Here is a 14691-nt window from a genome sequence, read left to right as displayed (position 1 = left end):
CAATGAGTCTGCAAGTGCGCAGGTAGGCACATGGAGGGAGGGAAGAGGCAAATGGGGATGGGAGGGAGAAGGGGGGAAGGGGGGAGGTGGGCTGTGCTGCCCCCCTTTGGGGATGTTCGGAGCCAGGCTGGGTCAATCTGCTGTCACGGAGCAGCAAGGAGCCGGCAGGTGCACAGGAACGCACACGGTGCCCTCCGTCTAATACTGCCATACAGTAAGAGGCAAGGAGGTGGGTGACCGATCCACACAGCGCAGGGTGGGGGGAAGGGGACAGGGGAAGAGGAGGGAGGGATGAGGGGAAGGAGCGGGGATGGAGGGGAGGGCCTGTGCTTCCCCCTGTGGGTATGCTCAGAGCCAGGCTGGGTGGGTCTGCTGTCATTGCGCACATCTCTGTTGATGGAACTGCCTCAGCGTTACAGACACCAGTAGCTGTTTTAAAAAAAAAACACCATATAAATACAGCAAATATCATATATTCATTTATTTGCATACAGTGGCTTGCGCTGTAGTTACTTCTAGATGCTTTAGAAATGTAAAATGTTCTATAATCAACTAATTACCCAAATGTACAGTGCAAAAATAAAACGTATATGTCAGCTGAAGTCCTGCAATACATGCGGATGGAACGTCTCAATGGGAATCCCAAGGCTTGCGTCAACCAGTCTAAAAGTCTCGGTACAAAACGTGTCCACAAACACCCGTAGACACATTCACATGCGATGCCCATGGGCTGCACGCAGCCTGCGTTCACGCAGAGATGTAGATGTTCACATACGCTACACAGCAGACGTTAAAGATCCCATTCAAAACGAATAGACCATGGTGTGCCGGCCTCTGGATCCAAATTTGACAAATTTTACATGACCCGCAACATCACTCAATTGGGATTAAACTAAAACTAAACTATTTTTTATTTGATCAGGTAATGCCCACTGAGATATATATATCTTTTTCAGAAGCGACCTAGCCACAAATGATAGCTCAATGAAGTTGCTTAATATGTGGAAATTTATAGTAGCCAAATGCTCGAAGTGCATGTTTCTAAATGTGGAGGGAAAAACCGGAGGACTCGGACAAAAATCTCCGCAACCACGAGGAGATCACACAAACTCCAAATATACAGTAGGCGTCAGGATCAGGATCGAACCCATGATCTCCTGCATACTAAGCGAGGTAGTTAACATCTCGCCACCGTGGCGCCCAGCAATCAATTATCGCCCCTAACTGGCAGAAGAATATCCTTTTGTAGGCCAGGGGCGCTGAGTCACCTTGTGCCCACAGGGCCAGCTGCCCATGTGAGTACCCTATCAAATGTGTTGGCATGACATGCGATGTAAAGTGTGTAAAGAGCAGCGTGATATCAAACTAATTCTCATGAACTCGTGTATTCCAATCCAAGTAATTTATATAGCGTCTAAATGTGACCCTATTTCAAGATGCCGCATGCACAAATATTTACAACAGACACACGAAGTGCACGTATTAACATGTACCGAACGCTTGTATGTTGGCCGGAACGCACCTTGTTTACGTAGGTGAGGTTAAGAGATCCAACATTTGTCGCTCCTTCCGGCAGGTTCTAAAAGTGGTTCAAAAGGAACAATGATGACTCAGCCACTCAAACGCACTGCAACAGAACACTGGGTAGCCCTCTGGATGACCCTCAGCCCAGCGCCATGCTGTGAACGCAATGCCAGGACACACCCATACATACAGTCCTAGTCCCTGGATGGAGCATTCACTTCTAAATTTAAATGGGTAAAACATCATAAAGATAGTGTTCTCTGGTGGCATTGCAGCCTTGTACTTCAAAGACAATAAACATCTGGCTCGTGTGCACTGTTCTCAGTGGATAACGTCCTCAGGGCCCGTATATGGCCGTGCAGGGATCTTCGTTCGGAGTGACTGCGTGCGACGGCCGTAATCGTCCAAATGATGAAGACAACTCCATACGCTTCATATGCTCCATGCCAAAACAAAGTGGGGGGGACTTCCTAACAAGGCAAGTCACAGGAAACCGAAACAGACAAATATTTCACAACATTGAACCCGATGATTCATGTCCAGCACGAGATACAAATCGGCAAAAGAGAATGGAAATATCCCTAAACTATCGAGTTAAGATTTAGGATTACATTATGAATGAGGAATTGTAATACTTGTTCAGTGGGTTCATGAACATGAAGCATGGTAATAATCAATGACATAGGAATTTTGTACATAGAACATACACATCGTGCGTAATTTTGTATTAATCACTCACAGTAAAATCTTCACATTCAATTTAAGGCCCGTTAATGAATTAATCAAATAAGCCACTTATGAGAAGTGGGTGAATTTTGTGCCACTGCAGCCACAGTAAATGTAAGCCCTTGGAGCAGGCATCTGCACACTTTCTAAAAGTCGACTTGGGATTATTATGAAACTGCCGTCAACTTATTGCGGTGAACAATGCTGTAAAGCCACCAACGTAGAAGCCGAGTTTGGTCTTGAAGGCTAAACCTCCGTGACCCAACCGGCGGGCCAGGAAAAAGAATTGGTGTGTGCAACCCGTGGCACATGAAGGCAATTTGTTGAAACCCCTTAGCACCCACCACTTAGCCTTTCTTGAATCTAAGGCACTCTGTATGACCTGGCACCTTGAGTTTGGTACAAATCTGCCTTGCTCCAATACATGCCGTCACTTTAACGCTGGACATTAAAGACCCTGCAATGTCATTCAAAGAGTAGGCCATTGCGTGCTGACATCATGGTCCACTTTTGCCAAATAATTAAAATAAAAATACTCGCATATTGCTTGCTTAGCAATTGCACGGCAATTGTCGCCCACACTACTGTGATCCTCCTAACAAAGAGAATGTCCACTCTTCAGTAAAGCTGTACTGGGTAATCCAAAGTGCAATAACGGTCGACACTGCTACTGATCAACGGGCTCTTGCAAGGCGACGTAGCCCATCTGTTCCCTCATACCTGTGGATTGTCCATGTACCACACGAGGCTGTTGGCGGAGCCATCTAGGATGAAGTATCGCCGCTGGAAGCGCCCGCTGCCTTCGCACTCCTCAATGTCCAAGAAGCCACAGATGCGATTGAACCGATCCACATACGGCATTCTGCTCACGCCTGCACATGCCCTGTGAGAACCGTGCGCATTAACTCGCACGTGTACAACACTCCAAACACCACTCCCGTGTGCGTGCATTGTGCGCCATTTACTTTCGTGATGTTTATGCCATATAAGCGTTGCCACGGAGATAGGAAAAGTGCACTTCAGCGGTGTAAATAAACCTCGGACGCTATCGCGAGTTCCAGCTGCCTCATTTAATTTCACGATTTGAAACAAAAGGGTATTTTTCGCGCCCACATTACAACTCGTGCTTCCGCCATCCTCACTCCCGTTGCGAAACGCAAGAGCATAGCGCCAGCCGGATGTCGCGAATTTAATGATCATCAATCTTCTTGGTTCTTTCGGTAAAGTCACGTAGAAGGGAATATGAATCCCTGCAGTCACGAAAGCTTCAAATCGAAATTTAGATATTCAATCTTTTCACGAACACGACCAGTGAATAAACTATGAAACGAGCGTAGACTCTCTGCGGGTGGGTGAGTGAGTGCGAGCGAAACGTGGCCTCGCTGAGAAGGTGCCGTCCGCCCATCCCACCGACCCTCTCCACCGCTGCTGGGTAACGCTTTGGCGCTCTACAATCTCAACAGGGTCCGAGCGGCAGCTAAAAGACCCCATCTGGCGACGCCTCATGAGCCACTGCGGCCCTCACAGGAATGTGTTGCCCCTGCGCCACCCGAAACTCACAACCAGCCAGCTCCTCCTCGCACCGCTGTCTCTTCATGTTGCCATCACTCAGGCTTCCAATGATGATTCAGGGACTGGGTGAAGAACTTGCCTACATTCACTTTAATAGTCACAATCTTAGAGTTGTGGTCAATCTGTGCATGTCTTAAATTCCTGTTAAAAATCCTTATCCAACCGGTATTGTTGGAGATGGAATTGAGGCCAGAAGTCCCTCATATGCAGCCTTCCTAGGGGGTTCTTAGCTAACCTCACTGCATCCATAGTCAGGACTGTGGTACATGTCTAGGCTTGACCTTGCTGTATGATGAACATTGCCTTCATAATTGAGGAGGCCTCAATCCCCCTACGCAGCTTCACCCATTAATGTGTCCAGGCCAGTGCACCATCAGAAATGTCTGGGCACTCTTCCCTCAGAGAAGAGACTTTTGAGCTCTGGCCAGACTTGAGAAGGCGCTTCACGAGTCTTTCCTGTGGCAATTCCTTCCAAGCTCTCGGAGGATGAGGATCAAATCATTTTGAATAACTGTCCCTCCTCTCTCTCTCTAAGGAGTGGAGCACTCCTCTCATCATAGGAGTCGGTCGTATAAGCTCACTCTGATAGCTCTGGCCCCATTTTACTGAGCATCTTAGGCAGCGCTGGGGGAGAAGGCATAGGTGCTGTATCATCAAGGCTTCCCACTTTCTAATATGTGCCCTCACCACAGAGGCCTTAAAGCGACACTGTCACTTGCAGCTTGCCCAGAGACTGACTCCACCCACACCTCTGATTGGCATGGTTGGCTATGTACGGTTCGAAAGAAGTTCAACGTACATAAATGCGATGAGATCTCAAGAGAAGGGAGGAGTTGGTTTGGACGTACAAGATTAGCCTGCCTGGAGCGCACCACCAACGCTCGGCAGGGGGTGTGGCGAGATGGATGATATGACTGCCATGAGGGAGTGATCCGCCCACGCACCGGCAGTTGTCAAATGTCTACAATTTTTTAATAATACAGAAGATTTAACTAAATAAATAATGTATGCTGCAGATCTGTTTGGTGCTACGGATGATCCTTTGCTCATAAGCGTCCAAATGGGAGGAGCGGTGGTGATACGATGAGGAAAGTGCACGTCCTCATGGACAGCGTCATTGTGCTTCGTAGAGACATGGTGGTGATGCACTTGGCACACTCACAGAGCACGAACAAAACGACACCTTACCCCGGACCTCAAACCTAGCCATTGCTTTAAATATGCCTCAACATGGCCTGCACATCTTTTACAAAAATTGACTGATTATATCTGGACATTAATGTCCGAAGAAGGTATTCACAATATGTGTGCGCAATTGGAAGTAATATGGCTAATAAACGTAAATAACTGCAGTCCACCAGTCATGGGAAGCACACCAAGGTTACATTTTTCGAGTCTTGAGTAAAATGGCAACGAACGGACATTATTTTACATTTACTAAAATTATGAGAATCAGACAAAACAATACAAACTCTGTACACATTCTCTTTTAATAGCCCTTTAAAAGAGAATGTGTGTTACATTACGGAGATTTAGCTTCACACTTGCTCCGATAGACAGCTGCTGTTCAAATGTACGAACGTTTCCCCACGTGTAATAATTGGCAGAACACATAGATGATGAACACATAGATGATGAACACATAGATGATGAACACATAGATGATGAACACACAGATGATGAACACACAGATGATGACGATGCTGTTACTCAAAGCAGCAATAAGTGACGTTTGGTAAAACCAAACCCAACCCACGCTCACCGTGATGCTTGTGCACACCGCTCACCTTCAATGGCCGCAATGTATTCACTTTTAAACATCTATTAAGCCACGGAACTATATTGTTCAAAGGAACAAAACCCCACTGAAATGTCTGAATTGTCTTCTTGCGAAGAAACTGCACCGGTGGAGAACCGCAGCTGGGAGACGTCCGCGGAGAGAGCGAGCGTGCGGCTTACGTGGCCGCTGTGGCCGCCGCCGATAGCCAAGCAGCGGTTCCCCCCTCTCTCTCCCCCTGTCCTGTGCGCGAGCTGTGACGTCACGGCTCACAACCTCACCATGGTCCCCACACGTGTGCTGCAGTGATAAGCCGGGCGTTCGTGATTTCCGATAAGGCAGTTGTACTGGTTTGTTGCTCCACTTGTGGTAACATTTTTTTCGTGAACAAGTTTCAGTATTCGCACAAGGGCTTTTACACTCCGGTTATTTCGTTCTGCATCGGAATTGTGAAAACAGGTGTGCGTTGTGCTTCTTTGCTAAAAGAGCTCCGTAAATATCGGTGTACACGTGCCACTTAATGGAGTCGCGTGTACTTGCTCTCACGTGCCCTACACGAAGCCACGGCTCTATCTATTTGTTCAGAGCCATGCGGCTGCTGAGCGAACAGAACCTGGGAGGGGGCTTGATGATCACGGTGCTCTTGGTGCCACTGGTCAACAGCGCACAGTGACTCGGTATGGAAGTTCGTACGTAGGTAGAATGCCCACGCACACACAGGGCAGCTCAGTCTCATCTCAAAACATGAGAGGCTTTGGAGTACAGAGATTGTGGGGAGGTGAGGCGGAGGAGGAGCAGCCCCCCCCCCCCCCTTTCTCCTATCGCTGTATTCATATCTCTCTTCCAGTTTTCGATAACCACATTATTGTAAAGAGCAGACATCAAGGCAACAAGGGCAAAATCAACATGGGTCTGATAACGCAACATCAAGACAAAAATCCTGGCATTTCAAAAAGTAACCTTCAGTTTTACTCCAAGTCTAATCAAGGGACAGTCACAGCGTACTACAGTGAGGGAAAAAAGTATTTGATCCCCTGCTGATTTTGTACGTTTGCCCACTGACAAAGACATGATTAGTCTATAATTTTAATGGTAGGTTTATTTGAACACTCCCTTTAAGAGTGTGCTCCTAATCTCAGCTCGTTACCTGCATAAAAGACACCTGGGAGCCAGAAATCTTTCTGATTGAGAGGGGGTCAAATACTTATTTCCCTCATTAAAATGCAAAACAATTTATAACATTTTTGACATGCGTTTTTCTGGATTTTGTTGTTGTTATTCTGTCTCTCACTGTTCAAATAAACCTACAATTAAAATTATAGACTGATCATTTCTTTGTTAATGGGCAAACGTACAAAATCAGCAGGGGATCAAATACTTTTCCCTCACTGTACATACAGCATAAATGCACACGTAATGCACCGTTGCACCTGTGGTGGTTTGCAGAAAGAAACAGAGTGCAATGACGGTTGCTTGGGTTTCATACTCAATCCGCCCAGACTTCTGCCACAAACTCCGTGGAACAGAAGGGATGGAGATAAAGCAGACCGACTCATATTCTGCTGTTTAGACAATGCAGACACGCATGGCAGCAACTTCCTCAATATTCCAATGATACAGAGACAGTTACTACCCTCAAGCATGGCAACACTAGCCCATGCTGTCAAAACACCGGCTTGTTCATCTGCACACAAGTAGCGAAGGTACAAGAGTACGGGTGCGTCGCAGCTCTGCAGGTGGTTACCCTTGAGCACTTCTGCCTTATAGGAGCCCAGGGCGCATTTGTGTGGCTGTGGTGGCACGCGCCTTTACATTCTAACGGAAAACGCTGCCCTTCGAGGGTTGTCGGCTAAAAGGTCATATTTTTCCCAGTGAACATAATGCTATTTAACGTCCACTTGGAGTACAGCCAAACCGTAACGCATCGTTTTAAAAGCAGGCCCACGGTGCTTGCAATGCCCACGACAGCCAGTGACCGTGCGAGTGGGCGAATTCAAAACCTCGCTCAGGCGTACACACTCAGTTGGGAAGTAATGAAATGTAAGTTCTGGTAGGTGGTCAACTCAACCATCAATTATCACGAGTTGACACAATTAGTAACACTTTGTAGGAAGTCAATCGTGGTTGTCCTATGGACAAACTTACTCTGTCATATGAATGTGGAACTTAAGCCAGTATGCACCCAAGGAATGTAAACGGGAGATTAGCATCATTTCGCAATCGCTTCAGCAAAAATAACCACAGCAACTCTAAACTTAAAATATATCTGCAATCAGGCGCTGCAAGCAGGTGCCTGAGCTTGGTGCTTGTTTCCCTTTTGCCGGGTGGGTGGAGGACCAAGTTCTCCAGGTGCAGGGGCCACATCTCCCACACACATGACGACGGTGAGGACGAGGAGGGCCTCATTGTCCCCGCCGTCGTATTCTTGCGAAGCAGATGTTCGGTATCAGAGCAACGCTGTAGTGCAGTGGCACTGCACTACTTACAGTGTTTGGCGCTGAATTGTGAGAAGAGCCTTTCAAATTAAGGGGGGTGTCCGGCACACTGCAAATAATGGCATGCATCATTGTGAAGGTTTGATTGCGTTTACACGCAATACCTAACACACTTGCCTATGACTTTGGCTGGAGTCAATACAGTTGTTGGCAGTCTTACGGCAATGAGGCTAGACCAGAGGGCGACAAGCAAAAGAACAAGAGCTGCAATGCATGTGAATAGGAGATGGTGGTCCTTAATAAATAATGTCACGAAGCAGTCCTTGAAGAGCTGCATGCCACTCCGGAGCCACAGGTTGCCGACTCCTGGGTTAGACACTGGGGTCTGAAGATGCAGGCTTTCCCTTTCAGACAAATGTAGAAACGGAGCTCCTCTCGTAGGATCACAAGCCCTGGTAAGTGGAGAGAAGGTGAGGGACTTTGTGTACTTAGGCAGTGTTCTCCATAATGTAGGGAGCTAAGACAAGATCAAGAGGCGCATTGCATCAGCAGGGCAGGTTTGTGCTGGGCTACAGAAACCACTGTGTAAGAGAAGGGAGATGAGTCTGCGTGTAAAGAGAAGGGCATGTAAGGCACGAGTGACATCCGTGTTCCCATATGGATCAGAGAGCTGGAACCCTGAGCAGTTCTAGATGAAAGTTATTGGATATTTGAGCTCAGGTAGTGTCTGAGACGGATGCTAGGAATGTTGTGGTAGGGCAGGATAAGGAATGCAGAAGTCCGGAAGCGAACACAGCCAGCGAGTGTTGGAGATATGAGGCAAAAAAATAGTTACGCTGAGAGTGCAGGATGGGGGAGGGCCGATTTATGTCACGAAGTACAAATAAAAGGTTCACATGGGATTGTAGGATTCCAAAGGTATATATTTCATAGGTTTCAACAAGCAGCTTTGTATACTCAAGATAGTATTTGCCACCACGAATGATGACCATGTATTTGCAGCTGAAAGATAACAGTCAAGAGTTGTGTTTTGGTTTCACTCTTGTTTGTGGTCATCAATATAGCTTGGTGTGTTTACCCAGGAAAACCCCAGTCTCAGACTCTTTCTGATCCATGGAGTAATCCACAGAGCACTCCTGCCAAATTTTAGTAATCAGGGATGATGTTGCTTTGTAATCCCAATTGAGTCATGTACAGGTAAATTTAAGAATTTGTAAAATACCAGTTACATAGCTTATTTTTATATATATGGGAGGAAACCCATCCACAACAGGGAGAGAGCGTACAAATGCCACACAGAGAGGCGCCCAAGTCGAAAATCAAACCCAGGTCCTTCTTCGTGTGAGGCATGAATGCGCGTTACCACTGCAACGCCACCCTACTGCCCTTGGCGAAGCGAATTAGCCCAGCTTGGCGCATTTGAGCACAAGGGTGGGTGAAATGTATACAAAACTAAAGCAGAGGCACGTTTAGAACAAAGCAGACATGGGCCATAACCCCATCATCAGTACAAAAGCAGTACTGTAAGAATAATTCATAGTCTAATTTGAGTAACGTTATGACTCAAGATCATTTAACATCTAGATGCAATGCGTTTAAATTGATATTAAATTACAAAGTTGTCCTAATTGTTTATATAATGTATCAATAGACAGACCATGATGAAGAAGATAAAAGCAAGGACAGTTGCAGATTTGGAATTACGCTGAGAAAGGGAAACACATTTCGGGTTAACAAATCAGAGACATCGCATTAGTCTTCATCCAGGCAGGAGATAGACCATGGCTGATGATGAGTGATATGAGACAGGACTCACCCTGCAGGATCTAGATGTCAGCTGCGTTCATGGTTAAAATTAATACGTTAATTTATAATTTCAAAATAAATGAGATTACATCCCACTTAATGAGGTGACATCACTTGTGATGTCATCTTTCTCCACGTAACTTATTAAACGTAAACAACAACACACTTGAGGCAGCGTTACACGTGCAGTCATCAGCTAAAACACAGTTCATTCCCTCACTGTCATTAAGTAATTAATTATAACACTTTATAATACCAATTTTGTACTTAAGATTTGTCTTTATGATGAATTGTGAGCCCCTGCCTCAGACGGAGAGACATAGTTAATGTGTTTATGATTTCAACCCAAGTGTCAAAGTGCCTGTAAGCCATTGTGCATGACATCAACATCACGCCACCCTATATGCGCACTGCATGCATGTGTTTAATAGCCTCATCCAAAGCTAGCGTTATGTGGCAGTAAACAGAGCAACAGTATACTGTATATAGTTTTTTAAAGTGTAATGATTTTACTTTCATCATCGCCCTAATCTGCCAAAAATGCATTTGGATATAGCACTACTGAAAGATGTTAAACCATATTGAAAATCTCGATATTTGACAACCATCCCCAACAACCGGAAAAGCGTGTGGTCTGGAAAATAATGTAAATGTTGGCTGTGAGAGACAGTACCTTCAGGGCCCCTTCGTCGCACCCCCCCCCCCCCCAAATTCAACGAAAACGTGGAGAGGATCTGAGACCTCCAAGGACAGAAGCCAAACAACACTCGTAGCTATGGCTAAGATGTGTTGTAAAACATTATCATGCGAGTCGTCCTGGTCTCTCTTTACATTCTGACAGAGACCGGCCACTACATTTAGCCCCAATGAGTATCCATGACCGTTTCGGCACTGCCTTTTTAGAAAGCCACAAACAAGACAAAATGGAGCTCCTTATACCTATGACTCCTGTTATCCGTGGCCAGATTCATCATATGAGCCAAGATCAATCCACTGCTGGATAAAGGCCTCCCCTCAAGCCATCATAAACTCTCGACGTCTTGCGATGCAGCAAATCCATTTAGCGCCTGCAACGGGGCTGATTTAATCGCTCCCTCTCTCTCTGTGCCCGACGTCCTCTCCGGCATGTTCAATCCTTTGCCTACCACTCTGTCATTAAGTCTCGCCCACTGGCCATCAACTTCTTCAATGGACTGCCCTGTCCAAACCGATTCTCAATTGTCGATACGCCTCTAGCTTGTGCACTGCACGGGGTGCGATGAAGAAAAGCAGCGAGGACGACCACCGGTGAGATGGAACGATGAAAACTGCTCGCGTGTAGGAGTGAGATGGATGTGGGGAGCCGACAGTGATTAATATAATTTTGGTGATGATGTTGATGACGATGGTGATGTTGGTGATGTTGAAAGTAATATGTATGTTATGATGATGTAATGATGTCGATAATGGTACAGGACACAATTACTCCGACTATTCATGTTCATCCACAGCCAGGTGGCACCCGGAGGTGGGTCCCCAGAAGTTAGGTGTTGACTCATGCCACCCACGGTCGTACGGTCGTGGGTAGCATGAATCAGCCAGAAGTGGATATCACTCCGATTGTCAAATTAATCGTCGATGACACAAGGTGGCCAACTTATCTTGAAACAAGTGTGCTGCATAATATTATAGATGTTAGGTTCCCCAGTTAAGTACAGAACTAATAATCATCAAGCTATTGCACATCACCTTTGTCAACAACTAACATTTAAAACAACAATCTAATAAATATGAAATAGAACGGAGCTGAGGCTGTCAACAATTCTACTCGGTTGAAATACCAAACATACCAACCCCCCTGACATGTTGCACGTGCTCTACAACACATACTGTATACACAGCTATACATCCGAGTTGAGGAATTCAGCCCACAGCACCGGGCACTCATTGAGGTGAAGCCAGTCTCCCACAGAGAGAAGCGTGGACTAGATCAGCACGCACCTCCAACAGCTGCCTACACACTGTCCACAGTCGTTCTGCGCATTTGTTCACATCCCACTGCACCACGCTCTGCACCCTGCAAACTGCGCTGCATTTGAGCGCTGCACATCTTTGGAGCCTTCATCCAGCGCTCTGCTGCTTTTTGCAGTGCTTATGTATGTATGTTAAATGCATGTAAAGGCACGGCCAAGCAACCAGCGCAAATGCATTTGTTCCAGAAATTTGTCTGAGCTGGTTTCTCTTAAACTAAACTTTTGTAATTCAATCTTGATTTGAAGCTTTCGTGACTGCAGGAATCCATATTATTTGGTTCTTTTGGTAAAGTCACGTAGATAGAAAATTAATAGATCACGACGTATCGATTGCAACACAAGCAACCGTCATCAGGTGAGACAAACACAGCAGGAGAACTGCTGACGCAGGAGAAAGAGCTGCTGCAACAAGAGGTTATATAGGCTTTAGGTGAGCTCAACCCAAGGGTAAGTAGGCGGAGCTAGAGATGGAATTTGCATGTAAATGTAAGAGATTAGCATGTCAATGTGAGACGGCTCCAGCAACCAGGGGCTGTGCCAATGAGAAGATTGGCATGTCAATGTCAGAGAACCGGTCAACAAGAACAAAAAACCCGCAAGAGCAAGTACGAGGCGAGACCAGCATGTCAACGAGAGAGATACACATGGAGAGACACACAGAGAGAGAGACATAAAGAGACAACAACAACCGCCATTCGCCACTAAGTGGCGGTGAGGTCACAACTACGCTTGTGCCAGGCTATGTGCACCTTGAGGCCACATCAAGTGTCGACACACACAGGGAGACACACACAGAGGGACAACCCACAAACAGAGAGACATCCACACACAAAGACACACAGAGAGACAACCACAGAGAGACACGCATAAAGAGACACACGCACATAGAGAGAGACATACACACAGAGAGACAGAGAGAGAGACAACCTAGAGAGACACAGAGAGAGACAGAGAGAGACACACATAGAGAGAGAGACCCACACAGAGACACATACGGAGACACACATAGAGACACAACACAGAGAGACACAGAGAGAGAGAGAGAGGAAGAGACACACAGACAGACAACCCCAACAGAGAGAGAGACACACAGAGAGAGAGAGACACACACAGAGACACAGAGAGAGAGACATATACCCAGAGACACACACAGAGACACAACACAGAGAGACACAGAGAGAGAGAGAGAGGAAGAGACACACAGACAAACAACCCCCACAGAGAGAGAGACACACACACACAGAGAGACACACACACAAACAGAGAGACACAGAGAGAGAGACATACACCCAGAGAGACACACAGAGAGAGACATACACAGGGAGACAACCCCCACACAGAGACACACACACAGAGACCACACACATATAGACACATAAAGAGAGAGACACACAGAGACACAAACAGCGAGACAACCACAGAGAGAGAGACACAAGCACATAGAGACACATACAGAAAGACATAGAGAGACATACTCCCAGAGAGACACACACATAGACACAACACAGACAGACACACACAGAGAGACACACACAGAGAGACACACACAGAGAGTCACACACAGAGAGAGACAAACAGAGAGACACATGCACAGAAACATCAAAGACAGATATAGTCTGTTAAAAACCGAGAGATCCCGCCACATCGAGGGAAAGGGGCAATGGTAGCTGTGTTAGTGAGACACTTAGCCCGTTAATGTAAAGACATTTAACCTGGTGATGTATATCAGAGTCGGAAATAACAGCTGACATAAGCAGGTAGGATGGAAACATCACAGTCAGTTATGACTTTACCTGGTTAATAATGTCCTTCCAATGATTGTTCAGTTTGTACCCATCCTCTCGGTTGAAGATGCGTCTGTGTTTATATATCTGGATGGCTTCATAAGACATACTTGGTAAGGCCCACTGAGCTATATAGAATTTTTTCAGAAGCGACTGACCACAAATAATATCTCAACGAAGTCGCTTATCATATGGTTATTTATAGCAGCCATATACTTTGAACGCATGTTTCTACACGTGGAGAGAAAAAAACAGAGTTCCCTTTAAAAACTCCACGCGACCACGGGGAGAGGAACACGCAAACTCCAAATATACAGCAGCAGCAGGCATCGTCAGGGTCGGGATTGAACCTACGACCTCCTGCACACGTGGCGAGGTAGTTAACATCTCCTCGCCACCGCGGTGAGACGACCTCGAGCCAGACGATGGGGACGAGGAGAATGTGATAACGAAGCCTGCAGGTCACGCGTCGACCGTGCAACAGCTGCAGGACCGATGCGAGGCGATGGAAGCGCAGATCTGCTGACCTTGACCTCCCAGCGTGACCCGCTGCCCACCACCGACTCAACGCGAGGGGACTCCACTCGGGATTTCTGAATCAGTGCCCCTCCTCACCGCAGAGGCATCCTCGTGGTACCGCCAGCAGCAACGACAGCTGCTGCTGCTCTTATGTAAGAGCCACGCGGGGACGGGACTCTTGCAATGTGATGGTGTGAGCGGGGTGATGGTGTTCGTGATGTGATGGTGTGAGCGGGGTGATGGAGTGTTCCACTATTAGAGCTATTGGTATAAAAGTGCAATACTGTATCAGGCGTGCGAAACTGAGAGTGAGGACCGCCGCCCCCGACGCTCACCTCGCTCCGCGCTCACCTCGCCCACCGCTCACCGCCCCTCGCCCCCCTCACCCTCCGCTCACCGCTCCCCACTCACCTCGCGTGCCACCGCCGCCGTCTCGCGCCCAGGCGCCTCGCGCCGCTCTTCGAGCGCCCCGCGCCACTCCACTTCCGGTTCAAACGGGCGCGCGGTAATAGCCGGGATGGTCATGCCAGACACCG

General features: G+C 47.1%; 1 protein-coding gene across 4 annotated transcripts in view; it reads right to left on the bottom strand.

The window, feature by feature from the left end:
* PLEKHA1 (pleckstrin homology domain containing A1) overlaps positions 1 to 14691 on the bottom strand; it is a 60202-nt gene extending 45511 nt beyond the window's left edge. Inside the window, exons 1-3 of one of the 4 annotated variants that reach the window (XM_032951902.2) lie at positions 14567 to 14691; positions 2971 to 3133; positions 1523 to 1579 (exon numbers count right to left, since the gene is read on the bottom strand). In XM_032951902.2, coding sequence (XP_032807793.1) covers positions 1523 to 1579; positions 2971 to 3111 — 198 coding nt within the window. In that variant the 5' untranslated portion in view covers positions 3112 to 3133; positions 14567 to 14691. Of the gene's footprint in view, positions 1 to 1522; positions 1580 to 2970; positions 3134 to 5584; positions 10510 to 14566 lie in introns of those variants that run through there. The other 3 variants (XM_032951904.2, XM_032951901.2, XM_032951903.2) reach the window with 3 other exon arrangements.

This window comes from Petromyzon marinus, chromosome 11 (assembly GCF_048934315.1).
Source record: "Petromyzon marinus isolate PM22_M1 ecotype Great Lakes invasive population chromosome 11, UKy_Petmar_22M1.pri1.0, whole genome shotgun sequence".
NCBI classification, from domain to species: domain Eukaryota; kingdom Metazoa; phylum Chordata; class Hyperoartia; order Petromyzontiformes; family Petromyzontidae; genus Petromyzon; species Petromyzon marinus.
This window is presented reverse-complemented; position numbering and strand designations above follow the sequence as displayed.